General features: G+C 32.7%; 1 protein-coding gene and 1 long non-coding RNA gene across 2 annotated transcripts; both read right to left on the bottom strand.

The window, feature by feature from the left end:
* Positions 1 to 9,580: 9,580 nt before the first annotated feature.
* On the bottom strand, positions 9,581 to 10,335 carry LOC141711192 (uncharacterized). Its single transcript, XR_012571260.1, has 4 exons — positions 10,225 to 10,335; positions 9,926 to 10,132; positions 9,796 to 9,843; positions 9,581 to 9,702 (listed from the first exon to the last, which is right to left on the bottom strand). It is a non-coding gene; the product is annotated as an uncharacterized LOC141711192 (long non-coding RNA).
* A 2,323-nt stretch (positions 10,336 to 12,658) lies between these two features.
* On the bottom strand, positions 12,659 to 15,934 carry LOC141714921 (uncharacterized). The gene is made up of 9 exons (XM_074518417.1): positions 15,654 to 15,934; positions 15,313 to 15,533; positions 15,176 to 15,228; positions 14,800 to 15,083; positions 14,345 to 14,639; positions 13,846 to 14,115; positions 13,403 to 13,727; positions 13,047 to 13,283; positions 12,659 to 12,933 (listed from the first exon to the last, which is right to left on the bottom strand). The coding sequence occupies exons 1-9, from the start codon at positions 15,932 to 15,934 to the stop codon at positions 12,659 to 12,661; spliced, it is 2,241 nt and encodes a 746-aa protein (XP_074374518.1).
* Positions 15,935 to 17,292: the final 1,358 nt, after the last annotated feature.

The raw sequence follows: 17,292 nt of genomic DNA, 5'->3' as shown, positions 1-17,292 counted from the left end.
GTTGACTCGCTATCCGATTCTAGACACTTCTTCATGTTCCAAGGATATCGATAATCTTCATCGTCTTCGAATCATAGTAGCCTCGAAAGATTCCAACATAGAAGTTTGCAGCTTCTCAGAGTTCCATCCAGCTCAACACAACCATCTCAAACGAATGCACCTATATTAACTTACTCGTTGGTACTATATCCAATAGTCCAACATGAACTCGATATGAGCTCAAACGTCCTCACATAGCTATACACACTCCTACACACTCTCGTTTCTAGTTTACTATAACCTCAGCTCTGATACTAACCTGTAACGCCTCCAAATCCGGGGTCAGAGGATTTGGTCGTCACTATAAAACTTCAATCCAAATCAACCTGTTTAATCAATAAATAAATGTCAGCGGAAGATATTTATCATAAATGACCCCAAACTAATCCAAGATCTTTTAAGGTTACAGTTCTAGAAACAAGATATCCAAATTCCATCAATAAATTTTTCATTTTTTTTTAAAACTCTTTTTAACAAAATCCAATTCAAAACTAAACCCACTAGTATAACTTCGAAATGAAGTATACTAGGCCCAAATAAAATACACAACTATAATATAATATAATATAATATAATATAAACAACTTTATACAATAAAACTTACACTAGTTCGCAAACCCTGGACCAACCACCTTCCAAGAACGTCTTCTTTGCTTCCTTGAATTACGCAGCTAAACAGCGCAAGCTAATCCTCACTGGAGGTTAAATTTGAAAACAGGCAAGTATGAGCGAAAGAAATGCTCAGCAAGATCATTATGACATATATACGGTCGTTTTGATATAAAACCGACATCTACATTAGAGCAGAACATTTAAAATCATAATTGCTGACTCATAAAACTCTTTTTGATATTTTCAAGCGAAATGCTTCAGCAATACTTTAAATCTTGACGAGAATAAAACTCGTAAAACAGTGTTTACGGAAATATCGTAAACAATTCTAACATGAAACAATGATTATGGATTGAATCGTAAACTTTACTCAAAACCGAACTCTTGAAATTAATACTTATTTTGTTATCATATCAAATTAGATATCACTACGAACTTTGATGCTCACAACATCCCATACTGAAGTCAACACCAATCATCTGTACTAATACCACCTTTGATATTTAACAACAAACTAAGTATTCTCAAATAAGAAACTGAATCAAAACCACATTTCATCTTTTATCCGAAAACAAAATACTTAATAAATCATTCCTTGTAAGATGTCAAAAGCAATATAATAATTTAGATTGGAATCCTCGAACGACGGTGTATTGCCACCGGTGATCATCCGCGGAGCAACACCGGTATGCCGAAGCATATCCAACAAAACAAAGGGGTACCCAAGGCACATATCGGCCTAGCAAGGTGTTATATCCTGTATAACACATAGCTCACGCTGGACCGCCGCCACGGCCTCTTACGCAACCATCCAATCTTAAAACATTTTTATTGAAAGGGGTCATAATACTCGACACCCTTATAAATTTTATTCGCCCATTCACTTGGGCAGAAAACCAAAACAACGTCATCTTTCTCAAAATCCACAACATTTATAAATCCGATAATTGGATAAGTAAAATCATTTAGCTATTCTGAACATAGAATAGCGAAAGAATACTTGCATAAATAGAATTATTTAATTCAGCGATATATAAAACATTAATCGATTTTAAACTGAGAATAGGGAAAACAATACTTGCATGATACGATTCAAAATAAATATCACTTGAACAATAAGTGATGATAGAAATACTTGCCTTTGGGTTTTTAGCAGTTAGTCACACTCGCAAACACGCATCTATTCTGACATTTTGTCTCAAGACATCACCGTCCTTCTTTTCAACACTTGCCTGATATGCTGCTCCTGCGATTGCTAGAAGCCAGATACCCAATACCATTCCATCTCATTCTTTATCCAACATCTTGTCCCGATCAACTCGAGAGATCCGCATCTATAATTAAAACATATAGCTTTAATTGTCTAAACGATAATCACTCGACGAACTGCGCGTCAAAATCCTATCGTCTACCCATACGATAGCCCACACATAAATATAACAGACAATCACAGGACTCTTGATCCACATACACACATAATTCATATAACACGTAATCACATAACTCACGTATCACATAATTCATATAACACAGGATTTGGTACGTTTAAAACTGAAATTGGGTCAAAATACGATTTATCGATCAATAATCGACTTAGAATGACTTGTAAAACAAGTAACCTTTTGAAACAAAATGATTTGGGTCTCAAAAGTATTTTTAATAAAAGCGAAATATTATTCTGAGTCTGTACGCGTTCGTTTCGTATTAAACAAACGAACGGTTGATTTATTATGAATTTTTGAACATTTTTCGGAATTAAAACAGGTCTCCGAATCATTTTATAACTAAATAATAGTGCTCGAACACCCGAAAATAATTTTATAAGAATTATTGAGCCTGGAAAATAATTTAAAATAATATTTTAAAGCTCGAACTATTTTTCGGAATTAAAAAATCATAAGAAATAATTAACCCGAATTAAATAATCAATTAAAATTCATTAACTAAATAATTTGGATTTATTTTCAAATAATAATAAAATAATAATCTTTATAACTAAAAATAATATTTTCTTGGAAATCGGACATCACCTCCTCTATTTCTCGGACTGCCAGTCGATATCATATCGACACAACCAACAACAATCAACACAATACTTTATATTTACGCATATAAACACTCCAGAAATGAATAACACGGTTACCAGAACCAAAACTCGGACCAAAAGTGACTTCTCCAACAATTTCTAAAAATTATGAAATAAATATATAAACACTAACATGCTATAATATACACAAGTACGAAGGCGGAATTTCGGAATCGTTACCCAAAATAAATTTTGATCACCCCGAAGAGAATATCTGATGTCCGGAAAATATCTCCGGAAAAATCCGAAATTAATAGCCATAGAGATATACACGCTGAGATGCCATGTGGAGTAATCACCACCGTCATACTCCTTATTAATGTCCCGAAAATAAATTAAAACGGAAATATAACGGTAATATGCCCCGCAAATTTTCTTCTCAAAACCTTGCAATATATATACCTATGCGTATGTATCGAAGCGCTGATCGTTTATATATATACCAATTGAAATTTGGACGAACGGTTTGTAAGATATGAATTTTTGAAAATTAAAAATAAATAAAAATATATAACAGAGAGGAGAGACAGAGAGGAGGGGGGAGTAGTCTGTTGAACAGATAAAAGAAATGGGGGAGGGGTATACTCGGGGGGGTGTCGGTAGTTTCTTTCCTTTTTTCCTTTTTTTTCTTTTAACAAAAAAAAAATTAATACAACATTTAAACAATTAGCCCAAAATTAATAATTAGCGGGAAATAATATTTAATCAAATAAATATAAAATTTATACCAAAAATTCCTAAAAATTATGAATATTCAAAAATGTAAAAATATAATATATTTGAAAGTACCACCATTTTATAAAAATGAAAATACAATTTTTGTGGGGTTTGACGTCCCGATAGGGGCCCGATCCGATAATTTTTATGAAACCGAAATATTCCTAAAATTCTCGGAATATTTAAAAACTAATAAAATAAAATTTTCATAATTTTTAAAATATTTATAAATCGCGCGTCATATCCGCATTTTACGATTTAACGAACAAACGTGCGGGTAAATATAACCCGAAATTTTTTCGAAATAATTTTAAAATTCTCGAAATATTCAAATACTAATAAAATATTAGTTTCATGATTTTTGAAATATTCTGGAATTTAATACTGAATTTACACTTATATATCGGATCCAAAAATAGATTACTTAGCCGCTAAGTAACTATATAACGATACAATTTAATACCCGATATGGATAATTATCAAAATTGGACTTCCTATAAAATACTTAATGCATAAATAAAGTAATATTATCCCACCTTCCGAGAATATGGGTTTTACCGGTCCATAAAATGATTAGCGTATCAAAAATTTTACGCCGGAACTCGTACGGGTCAAACCGTTATCCGGATTGAAAAAGTCAAAACATGAAAAATGTCCGGAATTACCAGATTAGGTTAGAAAGGAGTTTTCCGAAGAGTTTCGGGTTGTAAAAATGCAAAAACAGTTGAGGTTGGACGATTCCCGGCTTTATAAAATAGTTTTGTAATTATTTAGAAAATAATTAATAAATCCATAAATCATTATAAAATCATCTAACATTCCAAAAATTACCAGAAAAATATCACAATTATCTATATTTTATTCTGAGCACATAAAAATTAAAATACTCAAATAATATCACATATAAACACCCAAACACCAATTCCAATATCAGATAATTTAGCAAAATTCACATTAAAAATCACATAAACAAATCAAAATAATTATAATAATAATATTTAAAAATATGGGATATTACACATGCAAAGCCCCATTCAAAGTGAATACTACAACTAAACCACAATCCAACTCTGCACGGAGCATCGGCTGAAAACTTTTCCATCTGATCATTCAACAGTTGTCATGGAGGTATGTTTCTACTCTATCCTTCAATTAGGAACGTGATGATTCAATATCAATCTTCAATAGATATTTACTGTCTTCAATTTGTTCAATCATGCTCGTGTTTATATACAAATAAGTATAGTGAATAGCCTACGTTTATGATTCTATGAAAATAATTATTAAGATCAGTTTAGGATTGACAATGTAATCTCGTGATAACATTGTGTATTGATTCATCTTGGGTATTTTTCATATAGTATTGCCATATTGTATGTTGACTTATATGGTGAAAAATCAATCCAATTATTTTAAGTATGTGGTTGGTAGTCTTAATATGTTTTGGCTAGCAGTGTATGTTGTGATTTTGGTTATATTGGTTTACTACTGGGACAGTCATTATAGATATTAAACTCTGTTATATTGATTTGTAATAGTATCTGCCATGATTGTATTAAGAGATGTTTAGCATTATGCCTGGACTTTGCATCTGACCTGATTCACAGTAGCAAGTGCTACTACAATATTTTGTAATCCATCTGCTACAATGATTTTGCTTGGATTAGAATCCAAAAAAATATTACAATTGTTGCATTGCACAGGTCTCGTTCATTGGCCAATTAGACTTAATAAATTGTAGTTGCTAATTATACTTATGTATATTATTCCATCTCAGCAGCAAAATTGTGAGCCTGTTAACCTTCCAGCATTCATCATTCAGGTTGATGCCACAATGCAACCTCTCATGGATGAATTGGTAAATAACTTACTCAATTGTCCCAATACATGTACTGACTTTCATAATTGAGTAAATGAATAAGTATTTTCTTATGCCTTCAGAAATTACCACTTTCTATTATTTCTACATATGGCGAAAATCTTCCTGGTAATGGATTAATAATGCTACCAAATGGCCAACATTTGCAATTCTATTATGAGAAAAACAGGGAAAGCTTAACTGGAGTTGGGGAACTCAACAATTTTTCAAAACAGGCATTGGTTGTAAACTTCTTCTCTTCTATAAAGGTGAAGGAAATTTCCGGGGTCACATTTTTGATAAGACGGGATGTAAAATAGAGTATATCATCCCAAAAAAACAGAATTTCTATGTGGCTAAGCGAGGTAAAACTCTAAATGCTCTTCACTATATGGTTGAACATTGCATTATTTTAAGTCATGATTGTAATTATACTTTTTACAAACATGACCAGCCAATGTTGCTGGAGCTGGATGGAAAATTTTAGTTGAAGCTAATGAGAATACAATCTATGATGGCTTAGTTGTAAGTTATTTTCTTATAAAATGCTTTAATCGGGCAAAACTTTCTATTTACATAATAAAAATACATAGGATAAATATGTTTTCACTTTTGATGCAAGATATTCCACATTCTTTCGTGGCACGCTTTGGCAAGCATATTCCCGATGTTGTTCTCTACTCTTTCCCTTTGGATACAGTGTTTACAGGTTATTTTCCAAATATGACAAAAGGTTCTTTGGTCTCAATAAAATTGCAGCATATATTCAACTCAACCTGGGAGATTTTATTGTGTTCACCAACTGGGAAGCTGGTCGGTTTGATGGTATCATTTTTGACAAATATGGAGTGCAAAGGATGTTTGCACATCAGACCCCAAAGCCTGGTGAGAACTCTAATAATAAAAACTCTGTTACACAATATGGTCATATTAATTGACGATCATTGCTTAACTTACATTAACTATTTTTGGTTTATACTGAACTGATTGTTTACCTCCATTTGAATACACACATTTAAAGATACAAGTGATATTTTTCTTGATGAAGAGAATGTCCAGGGAACATAGTTCGGGAATCATGGAATGGAGAAGATTTCGAGTGAAAACATTTCATTACCATGCTTGCGTATCTGCTGATATTCAAATGTTTTTTAACTTATGCTTTCAACAAAGAAATATAATATTGATACAGTCGCCAATTATTTTGGCATGGAATTCACTTTAAGACGTATCATTGCAAACATGGTATTTGCCATGCTTGGTATTACTGAATTGTTATAATTTTTGATAATTATCGACTAAAGATGGCATTGGGCTTATGTATTAATTCCTTGGGTGATTCCATTAAGGTACTTAACTAATCATAGTATCAACTCATGGCCTATGAATTGCACATATGTAGTTGCGATTTAATGAAAGTGCATATAATAACCCACATGTAGACTATAGTTACACTTGTATTATAACTAATATCTCATGATACTCATGAAAACTATAGTTTCACAATTATGGTTTTAATGACTACAAATTTGGAGACTCAGGGATTTCGTAAGTTCTTTGCTTTTACAAACTGACCACGTCTAACAACTTTGAGGTTATCTTCCTATGGCATAATTGATTTTCTGGCCAAAATATGCCTAATTATGTATTCTGCCTAATTTGTAATTGTTGTTTTGACATCACAAAATCTATAATTATATAATTGTTATCTCTAACATATCTTTATTTATTGTAACAAAATATTGTATCATACAATCTATCTTGGACTACATACTAAATTAACTGCATTTACATGTTCAAAACACATATATTTCAGCACATTCTTCATATTAGTTTGATCAACAACAAAGAACAATAATATTCCATTCAACATAAAGTCTAGAAATTACAAAACTTAAACTACCAAATGTTTCAATTTCGTTTTAAATTCAAAAAAACTGCAAACCATCAATCACAAACATCACCAAGCAAGATCTTGAACAAAAGTAAATACACTTTGCAATGACCACAACCTGAATTCCATATGTGTGACATGGTTAAACGTTCATTAAAAAATTCACCTTCTTCATGGTACTTCTCTTTCACAGTCAATTCACAAAGTGAATACCAAAGCTGGTCACCAAAAGGATTTCCTTTAATCCTGTTTATTGGGCCTTTATTTCTTGCATTTGGACAAAATTTTGAAAAAGGAAGCAAATTGTCTACATCTGATATGTAGCAGTATATATTTTCAAGCAAATGAACAATGTCTACTAACTTCGATTTAAGATCAACCATTACAATAATATGAGACAATTCTTCAACAACCTGATCTTTTTTATATGGTCTGTACACGGCTCTAAAAAACACAAAACTAAAATAAGATGGAAAATGATTACCGGAGAGAAAAGAGAGAGTTTGAAGATTATGATCCACATTATTGCGCATGAAAAGCATTCGAACTGAGTTATAAAACATAGCTTGCTCAACTTCAAGAGAAATGGCAAAACGAATAAAGCCATGGAATTGGTCATGCCTAACTTCTAGATAATGATTATGGTGCAAATAGAGCATCCCAGTTGAACTGCTGCAACATCTCTTTAACTTGGATTCGGCTTGCTTTGGTGAAATAGGCCATCAACAACTTTCCAAACATGTGAAAGCTATCAAGATCGTGTATTATGAATATAAACAATATAGCAATAATATCAGTATCAACGGTGAAAATGTTAAAGCTTGCCATGATGTACTGAAGATAATAATTTGGTAATGAAGTAGAATTAAAATGATAACTGATTATGATAAGGTCTAAATACAACTGTTATATATGTAAAGGCGGACAAACTTGGAGTTCTCCAACTCTGTATAAATATAAAATATTTTATATATTCCAATTACTTGAATTAACTGAATTGAATGTGAAGAAAAACTTTTCACTTTCTACTCTACTTTAAAGGGTTATAACTTCAGAAATACATAATGATTAAATGGCAGTAACTTGGATTATTACAAAATACTACTACATCATTATGACTTGTAATAATAAAACAGTTGCCAAAATATTTTGGCCTTGTGGGAATAAACTTAGTCATGACTTTAATTGAGTAACGTGTGAGTAACAAAATACAGCATTGTAGGTAATAGAAAAAATTAGGAATGGACAATCCATGTAACATCAAATCAAACATATTTTCACATTCACATATTTATTAAGTACAATAATTATTTACATTTATATATAAAACCAAACTGTACATTATTTTTATATTTTTATAACGAAACTTATATATATTTAATAGGAACAAACACAAACAATTGAACATGCTTAGAAATTCACAACCACACCATCTTGAACTGGTTTAGGGTTATCAATTTCAACATCTTGAAACCGGGCTTGTGGAGGGCCAATACCTAAATCCATATTTAGAAATTCTTGAATGTTGTCAACAGGTCGGTCCAATGTCTGTAAATCATGGAGATTTTGTCTGCCAATAGATGCCAAGCGTCTTGCAACAGAGTTCCTTTACGGATGTACCAAATTAATTTCATAACGAATGTTAGGATCATTGAGATGTGAAAGGATAAATTTGAAAGTGCTCCTAGTATGTGGTGTTAATCCGTCCTCTCTGTAGTAATTGCATTCACGGTAAGCCTGGATATTATCAGTCTCAATGATAACACGTTCATACTGGTCTTGAAATGCTCTACGCATTCCTATCAAAACAGCCCATAAAGCACTATTCAGATTAGTTAGGCCTGGAATGGTGCCATATGTTAATCTAAGAAGAAATCCATTTGAATATCTCACAACAACACCAATGCCATTTCTATTTTGGCCTTCAGGAGCATTCTGAACGAACTCACTGTGAACATTTATCTTGATCCAACCTTGAGCAGGGAATTCCCATACACGTTCAACATGTTCCATATTTACGTGTTTTGTGTTTTTAGTATTCTTACTAAAACGTTTAAAGACCAACTAATTTCAACCATAATGACACACTTCTATATATACAAAAAAAGGTACAGAGATATGACTATTGGGGAATGGATGTTGAGTTTATTTATAACATTTTTTTTCCTTAATAACTAACTTCAAACAGTTATAAATATATAAGATTAACTGCCTGTAACATATATAACTAAAAAAATAAATCGAAAATTTGGTGTTCCTCTTAATATTGCATTAAACATTAAAAATGTGATTATCCAAAATTATGAATCAGACGAAAAACAAAACCAAAGAGCAATCTTCATAGATTATAATATAAAAACAAACTTGAAACAACCGGAAATAATGTTTAGAGTTCAATGTGATAAAGAAATTTCATAAATAAAAAGCTTAGGAAATTGGATTGCAAGATCAAATGCCGCATCCATGCCACAAAACAGATGCACATCATCACTTCTCCTGTAATATTAGAGCATTTTAATGTAAGATAGGCATTAAGAGATTAACTCAAAAACTATTATTACTATTTACTATTTTTATCTTCTTACTGACGGATTTGCAAGATCATGGGGTCTTTGAACTCTCAGCCTGATCAAATGACTATAATGCAAACATTTAGTCAATAATGTTTAATTATATTCCAAAATATGCAATAACGGTAATTTATGAAAAAATCTCATACCTCTGACAAATCAAGGGTAGGGAAATCAACATGATTGGATGATTCAGAGTTTAACATGACATACATGTTTGAATCATACATGTCTTAGGCTTTGATGATAAAATTTTCAGAAACATATTTGGCTGCATAAACTTCAACAACAACAATAATTTCTTTCCCGTACATGTCATGCAGAAATGCAGGAAACACTTTAGCAGCTACCTCTTCCTGTTTTGGTAATTAAGTCATAAACATAATTGGTCTGTATTGCAAACAATTTATAATATGGAAACAAATTTTAAAAATGTAATTGATTGAACCTTTGTTTGCTTCAAATAAAGATGTGAAGTGAAGCATCCTATGAGCCGTTTCACAACACGATCCATGAGAAGAATGCTCCATGAGAACGATTGATCCACAATAACAACCTCTAAACTGAATCCGTGAGTGAAAAAAATTATTAAATAATTCAACATTTCGTAATCCAAAGAAATTGTACAAACCAAATGTTTAATATATTATTTCCTATGTGTCAATACCTTTTTCAGCAACTGGAAAAGTGCGATTACATTTACCGCATTAAAATCTATTCCCAACTTCAACAAATTTTAAATGACATTTGCTACATGAATATGCAAACCAAGGATGTCCTTCCTCCAACTTAGCAATTGTGAAACCACAATACAATTTCTTCTGCAATTGGTAATTTTGAGGATAATGTTATAAATGAAAATTAGATTGCATATAATTCTAAGATAATGCTCTAAAACTTCTATCAAAAATGAATTAACCTCAACACTGCCAGCAACATTGTCAATTAATGTTTTTCAGATTTATAAACTCATAAGGAGAGGCCAATGTTAACGCATAGCTATTATCCACATCATCCCTCGACGGCTTGTAGCCTTCAAGTTCAAGCCTACACATTATATGATGTACATATGATATGGAACCTTGAAAAAATATGGAAAATGAGTAAAATTTTATAAGATTGTACCTGTTTCTCATCTCAAGTACACACTCATCATCAAGATTGAAGTACACTTTCGAAGATGCCAATCTGCTGATTTGAAGCGTATCTAAAGTTTTAAAGCAATATGTATCTTACATAAAATGTAATTTAATATAACCATGTGTAACCTTATTGATAAATTAGTATATAGCATAAAATACTAAAGATCAAACCGTTGTATGTTCCTAGCTTTGCGCTTGTTAGGATTACAATAACATTTTCCTCATGGTTATATTCCTCATATTGATCACTGACAACTTTCGCCATATCTCCCCATATACCAACCCTGTGCTTATTGCTACAATGTAATCAAGTAAACATTTAATTATTTATAGAGCAAGGTCCCAAAATTGATAACGATGTAAAAATTAATAAAAAATTGTATGCTGAATTAAAAGAATAACCTTGCATCACAAATTTTGAATCGAACAATATCCCTATCTCCAAACTTAGTGGGGATTTTGCTTACTTTAATAAAGTCTTCAACAACTCATATCTACAATATATAAACACATGGATTGCACTAAAAACTTTTATAACAATTGTTAATACGAATAATAATAAGCCAAATAGGAAAGACGAAGTAACCTATATCAAATTCTGGATTCTCTTTGGGACCATATTTTCTGGCTTCATCCATCAAATCACCCAAATCCATAAATTCAAATTTGTATTTTGGAATCATAACATAATTGGTGCATGGTTGGAAAGTGGTAGCATTTGTAAATATTATAGATGTGTCTATAGAAAAAGGCTTTAAATTCCCAGAAGCATCCCTAACCACAAACGTGTCAATAATATAAACAGCTCCTTCAACAATATTCTTCCCAATCAGTTTCCAAGTATCAGCAAAAGCAAATGCATGAATATAAGTATTCTGCACATAGTATAAAGTGGCAAAGTATAATTTTAAATATCCATTTTAAAATTGTAAACATAATCAATATAAAATGAAAACAACAAATTAGGTAGTTACATCATCATCAAGAAGAATAAGATTCCAGCCTTTCGTTATTCCTGATTCAGAAGACATAATAGGCCACATTCTTGTAACTCTTGCCTTGATCTTCCAATCTGACCTAGATTTGTCAAGACTTAAAATGTGTTCAAACATGAGGGCTTCCATCTCTACAAGATTCTGTGAAAACAATTTTTAATTTAAATTAAATAGAATGATCTATTATTAGAATTTAAAAGTCACGACTCCTGAGAGAGCTTACATGTTATATTCTTAATGAAGGTACTAAACATAGAATATCACAACGACGTGGTGGTCTTTTTGTAGTCCATTACCCTACATTAACGGGAATGATAATTGATGACATGCTGTTGAATGAAGTGCACGGACAAACATATATTACGGACTTGATCTTTCCCTTTTAATATGTGACATAAGGCCTGTAAAGGGATAATCCAATCAGCCTTTAACTGAATCATAAACATATCCTTTGATTGGATAGATTATTATTTGATACGATGAGGATCAATGTGATTGGATCAGCATCAAGTTAGTTAGATGGATTAGTGGGAACTAATTATACAGCTTTGTTATATATATGTCATTCTTTTTAATTATTTTTTAATACTATAAATTGTTTTTCCAAACGAAACTCAATGACATAAAATTATAATAATAAAAACACAATCAACTGTTAAACAAATCACATACCACGAAATAAGGACTTCAAGTACAAAATATTCATGGTCAAATAATTACAATAAGTTAGTTAAATCAAATATGATCACAATTTATGAAGATTGTTGAAAACTTCTTCAAACATAACATTTGATGTTATATTTGTGCTTTTCCCATTATCGTCATCAATAAGAATATGTAGTCCTTCTGGAGATGTAACAAGGGATATTGCAACGTATAACTGACCATGAGAGAATACGGGCCGAGGAAGATACAATCCAAATGTGTCCAACGATTGACCTTGGCTCTTGTTTACAGTCATGACAAAACATATTTGGAGAGGAAATTGTGTTCTTTTAAATTCAAATGGCCAATACGTGTCTGTTGGGACCATATCAATTCTTGGAATTAGATGTTTCGTACCAACTTGAGATCCACAGAGAATTTGACATTCTATACTATTTTTTTGCAGCCAGTAACTATCATCCTTGTACCATTGCATAGACCCATAATCTGATTTAAATTCCTCATCAACATAACAATAGCTCCAACCTTTACTTTCAACTCATATTTAGGCATACATGGCATATTTATGAAGTTCAGATATTCAATTGGAAATGACGAATCAAAGACATTATCGTCAACACCCCTGTCTTCAATTGAATCTTGGCTGAGATAAGTATGCACATTACCCGGAACTCTTTCAAGAATCTGTGCATTGATATCATCAACTACAATGTTTGTTGGAGTAAAAATAGATCACGATCTCAGATACTCCTGTGAATGCAAGTTATTCTGAAAATCTGGATATATAATGTCAATTAGGGTTTTTATGGGATTTTCAAGGGACTCTTGACAACATATTCATCAGGAACTACAAACTCAGTTTCAACATCTGTACGATGAGTATCAATACATTCAACTCTTCCGTCTCCAATCTCAAGTTGCCATTTACTAAAGTCAGACATTACTTTATGTCTAGCTTCAGAATTACCTGAATGTAATCTCATGTTCTGACTGAGAAGAAAGACCTTACAAGATTTCCAAAGTTGAGATTTGTTAAATGATGCATTTACTATTTCTGCCCTTCCAGCCTTAGGCAGAACAGGTAATATCTGTTCAAAATCGCCACAAAAAACAACTGTAATACCACCAAATGGTCTTTTTTCCTCGTTCTACATCAACGACAGCCATTATGTGTCACAAGCTCCTGTCCACGACTTCAAATGCATAGTGATGCTGTATTGGAGCTTCATCCCATATTATAAGACTTGTATGTTGCATCAACTCTACAATGTATGTACCATGTTTTATTCTAGGAATAGAACTCTGATCTAATTTAAGCGGTATTTTAAACCTAGAATGAGCTGTTCGGCCACCAGAACGAAGTGTAACAGCAATTCCTGAGCCTGCAATAGGAAGAACAATCTTTCCTTCTGATCGAAAACGTGAACAAAGAGTTTTCCAAAGGAACGTTTTACCGCATCCACCGCTCCCATAAACAAAAAACATTCCACCTTTATTTTTGTTTACATTATCCAAAACTGCATTATAAACATCTAGCTGCCTTCAGTTCAGATTTTTATGAGCTTTTTCATGATTAAGTCTCAATTCTTCTTTATTGTAGCTAGTTTCCTCAACAATGAGATGATTGACAAAAGTGTGAAAATATCGTTCGTCAGGAAATGGCATCATATGAAAATCTCTTAAGTACTTACCAACATCATTTAATTCAATCTCTGCACAAAAAAACATTGGTAAATAGTGCGCATAGCTGAGTATGTTAACAAACATAGCCCGAATTTGCGAGTATGTTAACAAACATAGCCCGAATTTGGCTTGGCATAGCTGAGAATGCATCTTCTTCCAAAGCATCATGCCACTGCTTATCATTATTTAATAGACCAAGAGCACCACATGCTTCCTTAAATGTATCATATGTAGTTCCATCAATAGTGCGCAACTGAGTGAAAGATAAAGCACCTTTACATCTAAGTAACAGCATTCGAAGATACAATAATTCACCAGTTGTTGCATGAACCTCTGCTAACCTCCCAATCACATCACCTCTTTGTCTAAGCTTCCATCTTTATCCATGTAAAATGGGTGGGAAAGTCAGAATATGTAAAATTTCGAGCTTGTGGAAATTCACTGTTAGCTACAAACCAAGCCTCTAGTTTACTTTTTTTGGAAGACGTGTTATTGCACACATTCTCCATATCTACAGAACTCTAAAAATTCAAGTACTTCTGACCGGGAAAATGTATTGGTAAGTGTTCAACACTTGGGGAACGATGGTGAATGTCAAACCCAAAAATCCTCCAGGATGCTTCAGATGCACAAACATATCTACCATCAAGAAAATTCTTTACCTCATCCAAATTCTTCACGAATCTTGCAGTTTGTTCATTCCCTGATTTGTTACTTTTGTTCTTCAACAACATTGTAGCAGTGTCATGACCCTTTAAACAGTACTTGAAGAGATATTTCAACAATCTTAAACTATTGCAAATTTTCAGATTTATATGACACTGAAACCGCAACAAAAGATCTCGATTGTATGGAACTACATATTGATTATCAAGGTTGATCCATTTTTTGTTGATAACTCTACAAGTGTTACGCCTCCGATAAACAGGAAAACCACAATCGTCAAAATAGGTATTGCCATTAAATCTGCAAAATAAAAATTACATGCATCGACATTAATAATGAAATAGACTTATTACAGAATATATGTATCTTTCTATTTATTCACACCTCTTTGGGAAATGACGCATGCATTTTCCTTTACCATACATGGAGATGTGTATAAGTCTTTACCAGAGGGTCCATGCATCATGTAGTTTTTAACAGCTTCATATGCTATTGGATCAGAATTCTTATCTGGTATTTTAGTAAAAACCAACTGGTCAACCTTTTCAATAAAATTAGGTCTGCTTTCAGAGCTTAGCCAGATTAGCATATGCACGTGTGCATAACTGTGCAAAACATAAGTAAAGAAAAAATATGTCATTAAATCTATGCATGTGTAGATATGATTAAAAAAATTAAATGTAAAAATGTCGGTGTCCAATAAAATAAATTCACCTCCTATACACTTTCCAAAGTAGTTCTTCTTTTTAATCAAATCTAATAGCTGATCAAGCTTCAGTTTAAACACGTGAGAAACAATATCTGGTGCATCAACAGGATCAACATTGGGCAATAGTTTAAGCATTTCTTGTATCTCTGGCCACTTTGAGTTACAAGTCATGGTGATAAATGAGGATGGATGACCAATTGCACGACATATCGCCAAGGAATCCTTAAAGTATTGAGACATGTACTGTTGAGATCCAATGAATGAAGCAGACAGTATAACAGCTTTTCCAACATGCATTGGATCATGGTCTCCTTTACTGAGAGCATCACGCACATAATTATACAAATCAGCACGGATGGTAGTTTGATGCGTTGAAACCCAGTTTAATATATATTTTTCAATGGTAGCAAACTGATCCACAGCGTATTGTTGCCACAAACATCAAGCAAGGTGTGGCGTTAAACCTGAAATTAATGAAACAATGGTGAGAATATGCACTAATTCATTACGCATTTTATATTCTAATCACATTGCTTACTTCTAATAAATACCTTCAGAAGTGTGTATCGTAATCTTGTAATCATAATACTCTGTTAGTGAAACATGTCGCCTCTGTGTTGAGTCAGGATCAAGGTCTTCATCATCTAAATTCTCTATTTCAGAGTATTTATTGCTTATCAGAGGTATAAGTTTATGATAACCCTCGGTTCCCCAGGGAAACAGTAGTGGATATTGTAACTGCATGAAATGTGGATCTCTTTCATATATCCTCTTCAATCCTTCTTGTTTGGAATTCACAACTGTGTCTCTAAAACCACCGGTATCCGTATTATCATTAACAATGAAAGCAACAACTTTATCAGATGGAGTAATATGGTTTGGTCTCCCGCTAGAAGATTTAGATGATATGAGGACTAACTTAAAATCATCTAGATCTTCATTTTCAAACCGATTCCAATTCATGCGAAAAGCTTTGACTAACTCATTGTTCTTGTCTAACATACTTAAAAGTTCCTCGACAATATCTGGATCAACATTGTCAGAATCACCTCCCATTGCATTGATTCTATTCTCAACTTCATTCTGCATGTCGTATATGTAGAGCTGGAAAAATTTGGGGGAAGATCCATCCAGAGGTACTAAACTCCCAACCAAATGATAGTTTTGACCTTGTAAGCGAAAATAATATGGTGAGCTACCTCTGTTTATTGAGTTATCAATCTTACCACCGGTGGAAGTGAATTGGAACATGTAGTTGTACACTCTTATGTACTGTTTAAAATGCCTCAATTTCATACCACCAAGTAACAAAGAAGCTAGTGGTTCTGGTGGCGGTCTTTCTTTTGGAAAATGTATCTGACCATTCCGATAACATATAGAAAATGTGGGCTCTTTACACGGACATGATTTATTATTACGCTCTTCGTTCCACATAGTAGCACCACATTTATTGCACAACTTTGACGGAAGACCAAGATCCATATATCCACGCCAAAAATTGTGATTTAATATCACACCATCCAGGTCATCATGGTACATATCATCAATTCCAACATCTGAATCAAGGGACTCTGAATTGTCATTTTCAACCACATTTTCAAAATCTAAAATCAAATTCCTCTTCTCAGGAGATGCTTGACATTTATTCTTTCCTA

Source organism: Apium graveolens, chromosome 3 (genome assembly GCF_009905375.1).
Source record: "Apium graveolens cultivar Ventura chromosome 3, ASM990537v1, whole genome shotgun sequence".
NCBI classification, from domain to species: domain Eukaryota; kingdom Viridiplantae; phylum Streptophyta; class Magnoliopsida; order Apiales; family Apiaceae; genus Apium; species Apium graveolens.
The sequence above is the reverse complement of the archived record's forward strand: the minus strand, read 5'-3'. Positions and strand labels throughout refer to the sequence as shown.